The following is a 14,998-nucleotide window of genomic DNA, read 5'->3' as shown; positions in this document are numbered from 1 at the left end:
AAACGGCGTTGCAGAGCGGAAAAATAGGACGCTCGTCGAAGCCGCTCGCTGCATGCTATCACAATCGGGAAAACCACTCACCTTCTGGGCCGAAGCCGTGGCCGCCGCAAACCACGTCCGGAATCGCTGCATCACCAAGGGTATCGAGAAAGGAACTCCATATCAAAAATGGACTGGGGAAAAGCCCGACATCTCTCACCTGCGAACCTTCGGGAAAAACGTCTTCATCCTGGACAAAATTCCTACCAAAGGCAAGTTTGATCCAAGGGGAATAAAAGGAACCTTCGTGGGCTACGCAGATCAATCCAAAGCGTATCGCATTTAGATACCAGAGCAAAGAAAAGTCGTTTCATCCAGAGACGTAAAATTTCTCGAATCTTTTGAGCCGAAAAGTAATCATTCTCCACTTTTGAAGGAAGAGGACCTCATAGAATCATCAAAAATAGTCAACGCTCCAATCGATGCTCCTAAAATCGTCGAAATTGAACTAGTCAGTCGAAGTTCAACAGCCAGAGTCGATGAGCAACATCCACCCGCAGTGGAAGAACGAAACAACTCGATAAGCAGCGGATCTCCATTCCTCGGTTTTCGACAAGAAGGTGATCACGAGCTGTCATCAGGCACTAGATCACCATTCCTCGGATTCCGACAAGAACGTAATCACGAGATGTCATCAGGCACCAGATCACCATTCCTCGGATTTCAACAAGAACGTGATCACGAGCTGTCATCAGGCACCAGATCACCATCCCTCGGATCTCAACAAGAAAGTGATCACGAGCTGTCTTCAGGCACCAGATCACCATTCCTCGGATTCGAGAGGCAAATGAATCACGAACATTCAACCAACGATCTCTCAATTTCCCGTGGATCAGAAGATACAGTGCCAATGGAAGATCTCAGTAGCTCGAGCAACAGCGACGACGAATACTTCGACATCAATTTTGCCCTCAATGTATCGGAAGTGCCTCTAAAGGACGCAATCACTGGAAACGAACGCGACGAATGGATGACGGCTATTCATCAGGAAACCAGGTGCCTGATAAGCAATGACACCTGGGAACTCGTAGACAAACCAGTTAATCAACGGATCATCGGCTGCAGAACAGTGCTCCGAAACAAGTACAACCCGGATGGTACAGTCAATAGGAGAAAGGCGAGGGTAGTTGCCCAAGGATTCTCCCAGAGACCCGGTATTGACTTCGTCGACACTTTCGCCCCGGTAGCAAAGCTCGAAACTCTCCGCTTGCTGGCAGCTCTCGCAGCAAAATCAAATCTAAAAATTTATCAATTAGATATAACAGCGGCCTACCTCAACGGAGAAATCGACACCCTTCTTTTCATGAAAGTTCCAGAATTGTTAGAGGAATCTCTTGAAGAAATAGTGAAAACTGAAAAGGACGCAGTCATTCTTCGAAAAACAAGGAGAATGCTCGAAGCATTAAAAACTGGAAACTAAATAAGGTAACATTATGTCAAACCGGATATATTAATGAAATTTTATCCAGATTCAACATGTCTGAGTGCAAACCGGTGAAGACTCCTCTCGTCTGCGGAAACAAGCTGGAAAAACCATCAGCATCGGAGAGGATGACATCGTTTCCATTCAGGGAATTGATCGGAGCTCTCTCATACGTAGCAATCGGGACTCGTCCCGACATCGCCCACGCGGTGAATCTACTCAGCCAATTCAACAACGACCATGGACGACGTCACTGGGAGGCAGCCAAACGAATATTGCGCTACCTCAAAGGCACAGCTGATATGAAGCTCGTCTACTCACGGAATGATCAACAGGTAACCGGATATGCCGATGCAGATTGGGGAAATTGTCCAATCGATCGAACATCATACACCGGCTATAGCTTCATCGTCTCCGGCGGAGCAGTGTCCTGGTGTTCCCGAAAACAGAAGACTGTAGCACTGTCGTCGACTCAGGCGGAGTATATGAGTCTCAGCGAAGCTGCAAAGGAGGCAGTTTACCTCATCACACTATTAAAGGAGTTAAATCTGAAGAACTTATCGAGAATTATTTTATTTAACGACAATCAATCAGCCGGAAAACTCGCCCTCAATCCCGTTTTTCACTCGAAATCGAAACACATTGAGATCCGCTACCATTTCATCAGGAACGCAATCCAGGAGTACCCCATAGAGTTGGTGTACCTTCCCACCGAGGAGATGACGGCAGACGTCCTGACCAAAGCTCTTCCAGCAGTGAAACACGAAAAATGTGCTAGTGAATTGGACTTAAAGTTTTGTAAATTAAAGGGACTTTTTCGTTTTTTTTAAAAATCAGTGTTTTAATTGAGGCGGAGTGTTGAAGAATCAACAAAGACACTTATGACATTTCATTTTTAAATTATTGTTTACTTGGCGCCAGTCAAGATATAGATGTCACCTAAAATAGACGCCTTACGCTTCTTCTAATTTCCTTGCTAACAGTATTTGTAAAGCCTCGTTCCTGACAAGTTAAAATAAATAGTTCCCTACGTTAAATTAGTTCTTTCCATTTAATTTTCCCTATCAATATTGTTGAAATTTTACCATATTTTTTACAGTGAGAAGAAAAGTTTGTTTTATGCGCTAAAAGACTTGCAAAAAAAGACCCTATACAAAAAAATATTTGACTACAGTTAATTTTCACACTATAAAAATCGAAAAAATTGCATTTTATACCAAAAAAGTGTTATTTTGTCGAAATATTTGGAAGAAAAGTAGAATAAATGACTGAATGACTCTATGATCTTTACCTGTTGTACAGAGTTTCAAAGTGTCAAAGAGAGGACATAAAGTTGAAACAAGTCATTGCTATAAACTCACGTGATTAAAATGTAATCAAAATGATATAACAAAGTTTCAATCCTGTTAATAAGGCCTTCAATGAAATTATAATTGGAAAAAAATTGCGAGGACGAAACGCAATGGAGAAAAAAAATAAGTCACGCAGAAAATCCATATAAGAAAAATATAGAAAATAATATTGCGATCGACAAAAAATAAACAATTTTTTTCATAATACAATCGTTACGATAATGTTAATTAGAAGCAATTACTATTCACATTGTACATATTATTTATCATCCATACATTTACCATTGATGTTAATTTTTCCTGTTATCGTTCTTTGAAAATTATCATATTTCGGTCCAGTTCTATATTTACATTTCGCAGTGTATTTTTGCTAATAATAGACCTTTTCATTTAAGGAATCTGTACTGCGCAAGCGCGGAATATATATAGAACTTCCGACAAAGTTTCGAGCACTTTTTGTACAAAATGCACAGTGCCAATAGTGAAAAGTAATTAAAAAATATTACTAATGAATGTAGAAAAAAAATTAGCGTGTATTAAAAATGAGCAGTATCCCTGAGAAAAATAATCCACAAAGGAAAAAAATTGATGCACAAAAGAAATGTTGTTTTGAGAATTGCAAAAGTGATACTCGTTGCAAGTCTTATTTGACTGAAAATTATTACTTTATTTCTTTCCCAAAACCGTTTAACAGCTAGAAAATGAAATATTAGGAATGAAAATATTCGAAGTAATTGCAAAACTTGTCAAGTATGTCGAAAATGAGACCTGTTGGTAAGGTTATGTTCATAACATAACATAACCTTATTTACATGTAAACAATATAGACTTTTTTACCCTTTAAACACTGACTTCGTCTTTATAATAAAGGGACCATATGAAAATAGTGTCAATGCGGGACACCCGCTTATTTATATGATTTAGTAAACAAAAAAAAGGTCATTTGTGACAAGAAAAAAGAATCAGGGAATTTGTAGGCGTCAATTTGAGCGGAATTGAAACAAAGGCTCGTCTTATGACATTTACATATTTATATTATGCTTATTTTGTAACATTGAATCACATATGTTCTGACGATTGAATTTTTCTTAAAATATCACGAAGTCTATCTCTCTCACACTTATATACGCTACTGTGCTAACCTGTAGATGCAGGATATTCTTAACTATTTTCCGGGATATGCAGGACATTTTATGTCAAATGCGGGACGTTTTGCGGGACGCTAGCCTTTGCGGGACGAAGGGGAAAAATCCGGGACAGTCCCGCACAATCCGGGACGTATGGTCACTTTACTTTATAACCATATTTTTAATTGACAGACAGTATTTTTCTCTACCTGTTCAAACATTAATTTTGCTTTTAGAATGTCATTTTCATCGAGTTTTTTATTTGAATTGTTATTAGCACAATATCAGGGTGTCTAGCGAATCGTCAATTTAAAATTCCCGGGTTTTTCCCGGGTTCTTGAATAATTTTCCCGGATATTCACAAAGGATTTAAAAACATATTTAAATGTTTATCAATAACATTATTTACGTAATTAAATATTGTTTTTATTAAATTACAATGATTAAAGTTATACAATAATTTCTAAAAACTTGACATAGAATATCAAAATTCACTTATAAAAATTTCTCAACTTTATAATATAATTGTCAATTCAGGGGAATTTAAGAAAAACTTTTTTTGAAAAAAAAATTCCGCTCGGTACATACATTATACCCTTTGAAATACTTGTAAAATTTAATTAATTTCTCAAACCATGAATTGCACATTATAATGTTTACATAGAATTAAACTAGAATATTTAAGCTTTATTTTTACATAAGTTTCAAGAAAATCGGATGCGACGTGTTTTGAGATATTCAAAAAGGTTATCTTTCAAACTTAATTTTTTTCATAAATTCTATTATTTAAAAAAAAAAATTTCTACCATTATAAAGTTGAGAAATTTTTGTTTTAAAACCACTAATAGTAAATAAAGTTTGGCTTCAATAAATATGAGAAATAATGATTTAAAAATTGCCTTACAATGTCAATTGTTTATAAAGAGGATTATTTTGAAATGGAATGCCCCATATTTAGTTTTAACCACTTGAGCGGCAGGGCGTCAGAATTGGCGTCGGGCGTAGAAGTGACAGAAGCGGCAGAAAGGCGTCAAGACTTGACTCCGATTTTCTAATTCTGTTAGGAGATTTAGAATATCAAAATATAGTAATCTTTTTTTTAAGATTAAAGAAGACATAAGTCTGTTCTTTTATCTTAAAAAAAAATACTTCAGTTTGATATTATAAATCTCCTTACAGAATTAGAAAATCGGAGTCAAGTCTTGACGCCTTTCTGCCGCTTCTGTCACTTCTACGTCTAACGCCAATTCTGACGCCCTGCCGCTCAAGTGGTTAAAAAGTAAAATCTTTGCCTTTCCTATATCACAGAAGATTCTTAATTTCTTCTTATAAAATTTGTTACGTATTGTATACCTATAAATTGTTATATAAAAATAATAATAGTACAAATCCTTTAACTTTTATAATATAACGTATACTAAAGTTAGTTTTAAATAAAATTTAAGTTATTATTTTTACTACTGCTTCATACTATCAATTTACCCTTGACGATTTTGAAAAAAATTATAATTTTTTATATACATAATTCAAAAAATACCCTATAAATAGAAAATTCCCGGGTTTTTCCCGGTTTTTTGAGGTCGAACCAAATTCCCGGGTTTTTCCCGATTTCCCGGTTCGCTAGACACCCTGAATATACATTCTGACACAAAGTTGCTCGAAAATTTTGAAATCGCGCCGTCTGTCATGGCGTAGCTCCAACTTCCGGTCTTAAATGAAAAGGTCTATTTGGCCATTTCTTCGCTATTCATTTTTTTATTAGTATTTATTTATTAATTAATTAATTAATTTTTTTTTCTGTAGGTACTATTTATTTTGTAATTCAAAAATTAAAAATTTTTAAATTCCATCTTTTTTGAGTTTGCTTAAATGTACAACATTGATCTAATTTTTTAAATATGATTTAATTTTTTTAATTTAAGGGAAAGGTTTAAAAACTCACCTTTTATAAGTTTCACAACGTCCTCATGTGTCGAGTGCATTACATCCTCTCCATTCACCTAAAAGTTAAAAATAAAATCAAAAAAACTATGTTTACACCTCAATTATTATCAATTAATTAAGGTATTTCTCCGGCTGCTACTCTTGAAAAAATTGATTTTCGATAGATTTTCTTCAAATTTTGAGAAAATGTTTCTTTCGGTGCCCTTTAAATATGGTAAAAATTTTAAAACCCTTTGCCATGTCAAAAAACGAGATATTGTGGTTGACATTTTTTATTTTTAACATAATCGCATGTAAAAGTTAAAGTTTGAACTTGAATAACTCAAAATTTAGCATCGCAAAGGATTTCGAAATTTTTACCACATTTAAGGGCCATTATAAGAAACATTTTTTCAAAATTTGAAGAAAATCTATCGAAAATCAATTTTTTCAAGATAAGTAGCCGGAGAACTACCTTAAATTATAAATCAACTAGTTTATAAAATATTATTTCTCATGATTTTTTCCACTTCAAAATAATAGAATCCATTTGATTTGATCATAAAATAAAAGTAGGGAATTCGAGCAAAAGTTTAAAAATATTTTCAGGCCTCGGACCGACTTTGAGCCGCAAAAAAAGTCGCTTTAGTCGATTAAAAAAATACAAAAATTCGTTTATTTAATTCAGTGTTGTCACAAAAATTTTATTTTGCATTTTCCTGACCTTTCACTAATTTCTAAATGCAATTATTCAAAACTTGAGTGATTTTGTTAAATAAATATTTAATTTGTTTTTCCACGGGAAATAAAAATCAATTATTTTCCATAATTCTTAAGCAAACTTCGTCTCTAAATCAATTATTTTTAAACATTTTTCGACGAAAGCTATTCGAGAATTTAATTATTTAAATACAAAAATTCAATTTTTTATAATAATTGTAACTGTAACTGTCCTTTTTTTAAAGTTATTAAGGTATGATATTTTCAAAAAATTATAATAAAGGAATTCTTAAAATAAGTTTTTCAAAAATATTTTAAATTAATTTGTGAAAGATAATAGTTTTTCAATTATATACGTACAATTAACAAAATTTCCAATTACTTAAAATTTCGTAAAATATTTTACAAGTAGGTAGGTATGTAATTCAATTTTTGAAAAATAATTTTAAAAATACTCAAATTTTTGAAGAATTTCAACTATCAAATATGAACATGATTTCTCCAAAATTTCTCAATAACTGTAAAAAAGTAAATTTTAAAAAACTTTAATTTACTTTGTTCGAAGATAATAGATTGCTAAAAAATTATAAAAAAATAATTCTATACATTAGTTTTTGTAAAATATTGTAATGACATTTTTCGAAAATAATTGAATATTTTAAAAGAATTTTTGTATAATTTAAAAAAAAATAATTAATTTTTTTAATAATTGTAATTAAAAATGTTGAACAAGATTATTTTTTCCAAAATGTTAAAAATAATTCTGAAAAATTTTAATTTTAATTTTCGGAAATATTTAATTAAAAATATTGAAAATAATTGAATTTAAAAAAATTAGAATACAAAAAATTCTATCTATTATCTTAAAAAAATTGTTCTAAAATAATTTTTTAAAGATTTGTCTGTAGTTATTTTTCACACTATAAAAATCTAAATAAGTTGAATTTATGTATTATGTTTCAATATTTGGAAAAAAAAGTCGAATTTTTGATAATCAGATAATAAAAAATTTAAAAACAGTGTTTCAGTATGAATTTTAAAAAAATTATTTTCTGAAACTCTTTTTTAAAAACCAAGTAGATTATTTTGTTGTAAAGCTTAAAAGACGAAACTTTTAAACTTTTTTAAAAACCAAGTATAGTACATTTTTTTTGTAGAAAAACACTTCGCAATAGAATTAGAATATTAACGACAAAATTTACATATAAATTTTGATTTTCCTAGTGTAAAGAACTTAAAATTCAAAGAAGTGAAAAAAATTTAGAATGAAGTAGAATTGAAAGAATTTAGACAGAACGAAAAAAACGAAGTTAGACAGAATAAAGTGGAAAAAAGCATTGGACACAGTAAACTGGAGAAAAAGAATTGGTACAAAAAAGTGGAAAAAATTGGACAGAATGAAATGTAAAAAAAAGAATAAAGAATAAAGCAGGGAAAAAGAAATTAAACAGAATAAAGTAAAAAAGAAGTGAACAAAATTAAAAAATCGAGAGAGAATACAAAAATGACAATTAAAAAATAGCAATGAGTCATTGTCTATAAAGTAAATATTCAACTAAATAAAACTCACTTTGATTATTTTGTCTCCAGCATGAGCTCCGGCTCTGGCTGCAGCACCGCCTACAGGAAAATAAAGATGCATTAAAAAATTGCAATAAATATATATTTATCGAAAACAAGTTTTCTAAGTTTCTCTAAATACATATATAAACACTGATAGAAACTTTGCAAAGAGGTATAAATATATAAACTTTTTAAACGGATCTAGCCTATTAATAATTTTCTTAACAATACAATACTCTATCATTCGACAACGTTTACAATTCAACTGATTTATCTTCATTGATAATACTATGTTTGAAAATAAGACTTGATTAAAATCGCACTTGTAAGATTCACTTTATTTCAATATTATGTCAAATTTAAGTTTTCTTTTCTTTTTAACTACATTTGCCGCACACGGAAAAAAATTAATCTCTAAATTAGAGATTAAATCTGAGATTTAGGCATAAACTATCACTGGAATCGGACGTAAGATGTAAGCAGATCACTAAAACTGAAATTTGGTATTATATCTAATCCGAATATTAGTATTGTGAAGAACACGTATTTCTTATGCCTAAAAATGATATTAGGAATCTCAAATTTTATGACATGGAACATATGTTCTAAACTATCAACTTACTTGAATAAATTCAAATCTAATATATTATTTGAATAAACAATATTAAAAATCTTAATCGTATATTTATATAATTCGTATTTTTGTAATAACTCGATGTAATAAGAATTTATAATTTATCACAATTTGGAGTGAGAATTATTCACAAAATATTTATATTGTTTTCCCTGTATGAACTATACATTGACAAGTATAAAAAAGTAGTTGGATATTTTTAAAACACAATACGAATTTTATATTTTTATTTCATTTTTTTGTTTTAACGGCGTTGGAAGGTCTGTAAAATTTGTAGGTTACAATTATCGCCCGACAAAATACGACACTGACTGATTTAAATGATGTGAAATAGGTAAATAAACATTTTTCAACCACTTTTTCTCTAAACACAGACACTTTTTACAAAATAGGCCAACATACAACGAGTAGGAATCTTCTTAATTACCTAAATTCAAAAGATGGTTTAAATTCATGCAGAAACGCGGTTGTAAAATGCAAAATTGGAAAGTGATGTAATGCTAAGAATATAACAGCTGGACCATTGTGCTCTCTGCATGCTTCTGCCCTCTTCTGGCGACTGGCAGTAATCTGCTTCTTGTTGTCTGTCATTACATTACTTTCCAATCATTTCCAATTTTACATTTTACAACCGCTTGACAACCGCGTTTCTGCATGAATTTAAACAATCTTTTGAATTTAGGTTATTAAGAAGATTCTTACCCATTGTATGTTGGTCTATTTTGTAAAAAGTGTCTGTGTTTAGAGAAAAAGTGGTTGGAAAATGTTTATTTACCTATTTTACGTCATTTAAATCAGTCAGTGCCGTATTTTGTCGGGCGACAATTGTAACCTTAAAATTTCACAGACCTTCGCTTTTATTTGGATATTTGAAAATAAAATTAATACTTAATTAATTAAAATGGTTTAAATCTTTTTTGTCACTGATTAACTTAAAACACAATGTACCTAATTCATATAAAAAAAGTTGTGAAATTAACAAATCTCTAAATCAGAGATGTGAATTTATGGCGTTTTCTGGTATAAAGTTTGACAGAATCAAACACAACTTATCACAGTAATTGTGACTATAATGTTTAATTTAGATACACTTATATTTCATTGGACTTCAAATTAATATTATTTCAAGTTTAGAGATTAATTTTTTTCCGTGGCAGTAATGTCACGAGACTGTGATGTACTTCCTTTTGAAATGGAAAACACTTCTCATATAAACGTAGCTCATTAAATCATCGATAAATAATTGTATAAAAATCTAAAAAAAACACTGCGAAAAATTTTCTAAACAAACGCAGTTGTTTTTTGTTTGTAAATTGATAACTGTGTTATTTCAAATCTTATTTTAGATAAAAAGAGTACAAAACTATTCCTCCGAAGAATAAAATTGAAATTCTAATGGGAAATTTTCTAATTAAAGTTTTTTTACTCTAAGAATATAAAGAGACAAAATAATTATTCTTAATTTAATTCAGGTAATTTATTATTATAATTTTGTTGTATTTTTAATTATTTATTTATTATATTTTATATTTATTTCTTTATTTCTTTATTAATTTTTTATTTTCTTTTTTATTTACAAGTAATGTAACAATAGGCCTGTAGCCTTTTTTACATGAGTGATTCTTACAAAAATTAATAGTTCGAACTTTTTATATTCTAAAGAATTTAAAAACTGTAAGTTTGTCTCATGGAAAATTTTGGATTAAAATTGAATTGTTTTTTATTTATGTAAAGATTTGATTTTTTCTAAATAATTATTGTTTTCAATTTTTGGAAGTTAAGTAGAAAGATAAAAGAAAACATTCATTTACTTTTTTCATAAGATTATGCTAAGGTAGACTGATTTGCCATCTCATCATCACGTTTCTTTAATTAAAAATTCAAAATATAAAACAATTTCAAAATTAAAATCTATAAAATTAAAAAGAAAAAGGTTTTTAAACAATTTACTTAATTAAATTGTGTTACATCTCAATATTTTGTCAATGAAATAAAAATTAAATAATTAATAAATAAAAGAAGTCGAAAAAATGAAATTTAAAAATTACAAATCAGAAAAATGTTGCTTAACTATTTTTTTCATTTTTATTTTTATTTTTATTCAGTCAAACTGAATGCGCTGGTGAAAAAAGTGTCTTATAAAAAAGTTAATGAGTATTTTTTTCATCTTTCTACATATCTTCCAAAAAATTGAAAAAACTAATTCAGGGTGTCTACAACTAATCTGAAAAAAATTTCCCTGACATTTCCAGGTTTTCCAGGCCTTCTAAAAATTTTTTCCCAGGTTTTAAGAATTGACATATAATAAAGGGTTACAAAAAATACATTGCTTAAATTTCATTTGATATCACTTATAAATGATGTGGGAGAAGTATTCACAATGTTTGTCACCAACGATTTGAAAGAAAAAACTGTTTTTCACTCAAAAAACATTTTACGTTTACAAAATTTTCCTTTTTAAACTTTTTGTTCAAGAAACATTGTAAAAGTTTTATTAATACAAAAGTCTGAATAGAAAAAAAAATTATCAATGCTCGAACCAGTGACACAGTATTTAAAAAAACGTACTTTACGGAACGAAAATGAAAAATTACGTACCATTTACGAACAAAAATATAACCAGTACGAGTTAAATTAAATTTTTCATAATCATAACTATGTAAAAAACATGAAGATATCGATAACTCCGAGTCTTCGACTCGGAGTCATCGATTTCTTCATGTTTTATAATAATTAAAGATAACCGAGTGATAGAATCATTATCAATTCAATTGTTTTCAAAAATTTTTAACTAAAATTCTTCTTTAAATCAATTTTACGAAATTTCAATTATTCGTAAATTCTTCAATTAAATACACGGAAAGAAAAAGTCCGTCAATCATTAATAGACTAGTATATTACTTTGAGACGGGACACAAAATCATTGAATGGATAACATACTTTGAGTCACAATCAGTGACGAGTTGCTTGCTAAAATTTAGAAAACTGTCATCAATATATAAAACTCGTTCACTAAAATTTAGAAAACTGTCTATTAAATTTTCTATGACTATCAAAAGCATTCAAAAAATTCAACTTCTTTCAGAATTATCAATTTCTTGACATATATTGACATATATTGTCAATTTTTTCTATTTGATTATATGTATGTCTGTGGTTCATATTATTTCTCAAAATAGAATAGAATTGCAAATTAGAAAGGCAATATTAATTATTAGTATTAATTTTTTACTAAAAATTTGTAAAACTAATTGGTAGCATTAAAAATATTGTTCAAGAGTATTTCAAGTCATGATGAAAAAAATTCCCTGACATTTCCCGATTTTCCAGGTTTTCCAGGTGTTGTAGACACCCTGTAATTATTTTCTATATTAATAATCGTTGCATATTCCAGTAATTTTTTTCTTCAAAATTATGTTTTTATCATTGGGTCAGAATTCGTGAAATTTTCACAGAAAATAAAAAATATTTTTTTTAAATCGAAATGTTGAAAAAACATTTCTATTTGGCCTTAAGAATGTGTCCACCAAAAAACAGAAAAAAATTATTTTTATAAAAGTTATTGCAAAATTAATTTTTTTGCAACTTTTTAAACAAAATTTTATTTCTCCTAAATGAATGAACCGATTTAAATGAACCAAGCGGAAATATAAAGGGGATAAAATATACTTTCGTTCAGAATTAGAAAATTTTTAAAAAGTTTATTTTTTAATAATTATTTAATAAATTTTTTATAAACAATTAATTTTTTTAAATGTTCTACACCTTTTAAAAATTTGAAAAAAATATTAACATACACTTAAAACTATAAGAAATCAAAATCCGTTGAGAAAATTTTGGAGCGACAATTATTTTAAAAGTTATAATGGAAATTATATTGGCGCAGTGTAGTGCATCAACGCTGAAATTAGTTTTTGATCATTTTTATCAATTTTTATGGTTATATAATTAAATAAAAATGTTAATTTGACAGTGTTTTGTAGTAAAAAATAAAAAAATAATGTTTTTATTCTGAAAATCATCAAAATCGCATCTCCGTTCAATATAATTTCCATTATATCATTTAAAATAATTGCCGCTCCAAAATTTTCTCAACGGATTTTGATTTCTTATAGTTTTAAGTGTATGTTAATATTTTTTTCGAATTTTTAGAAGATGTAGATCATTAAAAAAAAATAATTGTTTATAAAAAATTTATTAAATAATTATTAAAAAATAAACTTTTTAAAAATTTTCTAATTCTGAACGAAAGTATATTTTATCCCCTTTATATTCCCGCTTGGTTCATTTAAATCGGTTCATTCATTTAGGAGAAATCAAATTTTGTTTAAAAAGTTGCAAAAAAATTAATTTTGCAATAACTTTTATAAAAAATAATTTTTTTTCTGTTTTTTGGTGGACACAATCTTAAGGCCAAATAGAAATGTTTTTTCAACATTTCGATTTAAAAGAAATACTTTTTATTTTCTGTGGAAATTTCACGAATTCTAACCCCATTTCAATTTAATTACTGTTTCCTAGAATTTTTAACTAAAAATCTTCTTTAAGTCAATTATTTTTAATAATTTTTGAAAAAGTTCTTTGAGAATTTTCAAATCCATTTGATTACAATTATATTTTACAAAAATTCGATTTTCGGAAATTCTTCATATGAGCAGGTCATAATTAATTAATTTAAAAGGAAGTAAACTGGTAAAACGTATTTATTATAAACGAGTAATTAAAAGATATACACGATTTGTGTGCTGCTTATAGAAGACAGAAAATGCAGAAAAGATATGATTTAGAAATAAAAGACGATAGAATATATTCACACGAATATATAAACAGATCAGAACAAAAGTTTAAAAAGTGAACCCGCGTATTGTAAAACATTTTTGATTTCCAACACTTCAAGTAAATAAATATTAGAAAATAAAAACTTGAAATGATTTCGAAAAAAATTCAATTAAACTTTTTCAAAAAAATTAATTCTACAGAACTGTTAGTTAAAAGGATGAGAAATTCAAAAATTTAAAGATTTTAATTTTAAACTTTTTCAAAGGTCAATTATTTTTAAAAATTCTAGCTATAATGCTTTTAATAGGTATTCAATTATTATCTAAAATTTTAACTGAAATTCATGTTTAAATCAATTTTTATTAGAAAATTCTACGAAAATTCAATTATTTAAATACAAAAATAAATAACTTATCGACTAACTGAATGTTTCTTAATTAAAATTGAATTCTCATACAGAATTTTAACAACAAATTTTTAAATAATTGAATTCTTTCGACGAATTTTAATAAAATTTTTAAGAATAATAAATTACACTTTTCGAGGAATTTGATTAAAATTGTTTAAAAAATATAATTTTAATTCTGCCATGAGTTTTATTATTCAGGAAAATAATTAAATTCCTTTGGATTTTTTATTATTTCTGAAAATAATTAAACATTTGTGTAGAATTTCATTAAATTTTTTGTAAATAATTGAATCCTTTGGAAAATTATACTAATAAAATAATAGATATTGAAAATCATTGAACTGAGGAACTTTTAATAAAAAATTCTTTAACTTGCAGAATAATAAAATAATAAAATGAAATACCGCGTTTAGTGCGCGTAACATTTGCCAGTTTAATAATATTTGTGAAAGGAAAAATATTTAATACGTTTTTTCCTTATACCTTTCTTGACAGATTGAATAAAGACGGGGTTGTTGCCAGACACTTTCATTCCATATCCAGCATCATCCTTATAGATGACGAGGATGGTGACGGGTATAAGTTCGCCAGGATTCCCTCCACCTGGGCTGGCGACACCACCCCCACCTCCACCGACGCTGTGCCGAAAAGCCGCCGTTCCATTCATCCCTCCTATGTTCCAGCTTCACCTCACCTCCGCATATGACACCAGCAGTCCGCAACTCCTGCATTCAAAATTATTCCAATATTAAAATAATGCCCACATTACAAAAATTTATTATACACATGAATTTTTAGTTTTTTACATTTCAAATATCTTCATATTTTTCATTTTAAATATTTTCATTTTAAAATAAGCTGAATATGAAGAAATACATACAAAAATAAAAATATATATTCAATAAAAGCAAAAATTCAAAAGTAAAATAATAATAAAAAGAATAATTCTAATAATTGTCAAGGAATCAATTTTGAATTATTTTTTACTGATTGATAAATTAAAAACGATCAGTTAAAAAAAATTATTTT

The 14,998-nt window shown here is 28.6% G+C and overlaps 1 protein-coding gene across 3 annotated transcripts in view; it reads right to left on the bottom strand.

Annotated features, from left to right (window-relative positions):
- LOC122504633 (rho guanine nucleotide exchange factor 12) overlaps positions 1–14,998 on the bottom strand; it is a 183,839-nt gene that overhangs the window by 159,090 nt on the left and 9,751 nt on the right. For all 3 annotated transcript variants that reach the window (XM_043615817.1, XM_043615820.1, XM_043615819.1), the window contains exons 2-4: positions 14,453–14,694; positions 8,155–8,204; positions 5,884–5,941 (exon numbers count right to left, since the gene is read on the bottom strand). In XM_043615817.1, the coding sequence (XP_043471752.1) occupies positions 5,884–5,941; positions 8,155–8,204; positions 14,453–14,636 (292 nt within the window). In that variant the 5' untranslated portion in view covers positions 14,637–14,694. The remainder of the gene's footprint in view (positions 1–5,883; positions 5,942–8,154; positions 8,205–14,452; positions 14,695–14,998) is intronic.

This window comes from Leptopilina heterotoma, unplaced genomic scaffold, assembly GCF_015476425.1.
Source record: "Leptopilina heterotoma isolate Lh14 unplaced genomic scaffold, ASM1547642v1 Lhet_307, whole genome shotgun sequence".
In the NCBI taxonomy this organism is placed as follows: Eukaryota; Metazoa; Arthropoda; class Insecta; order Hymenoptera; family Figitidae; genus Leptopilina; species Leptopilina heterotoma.
Note: the sequence above shows the minus strand (reverse complement) of the source record. Positions and strands in the feature narration are given on the sequence as shown.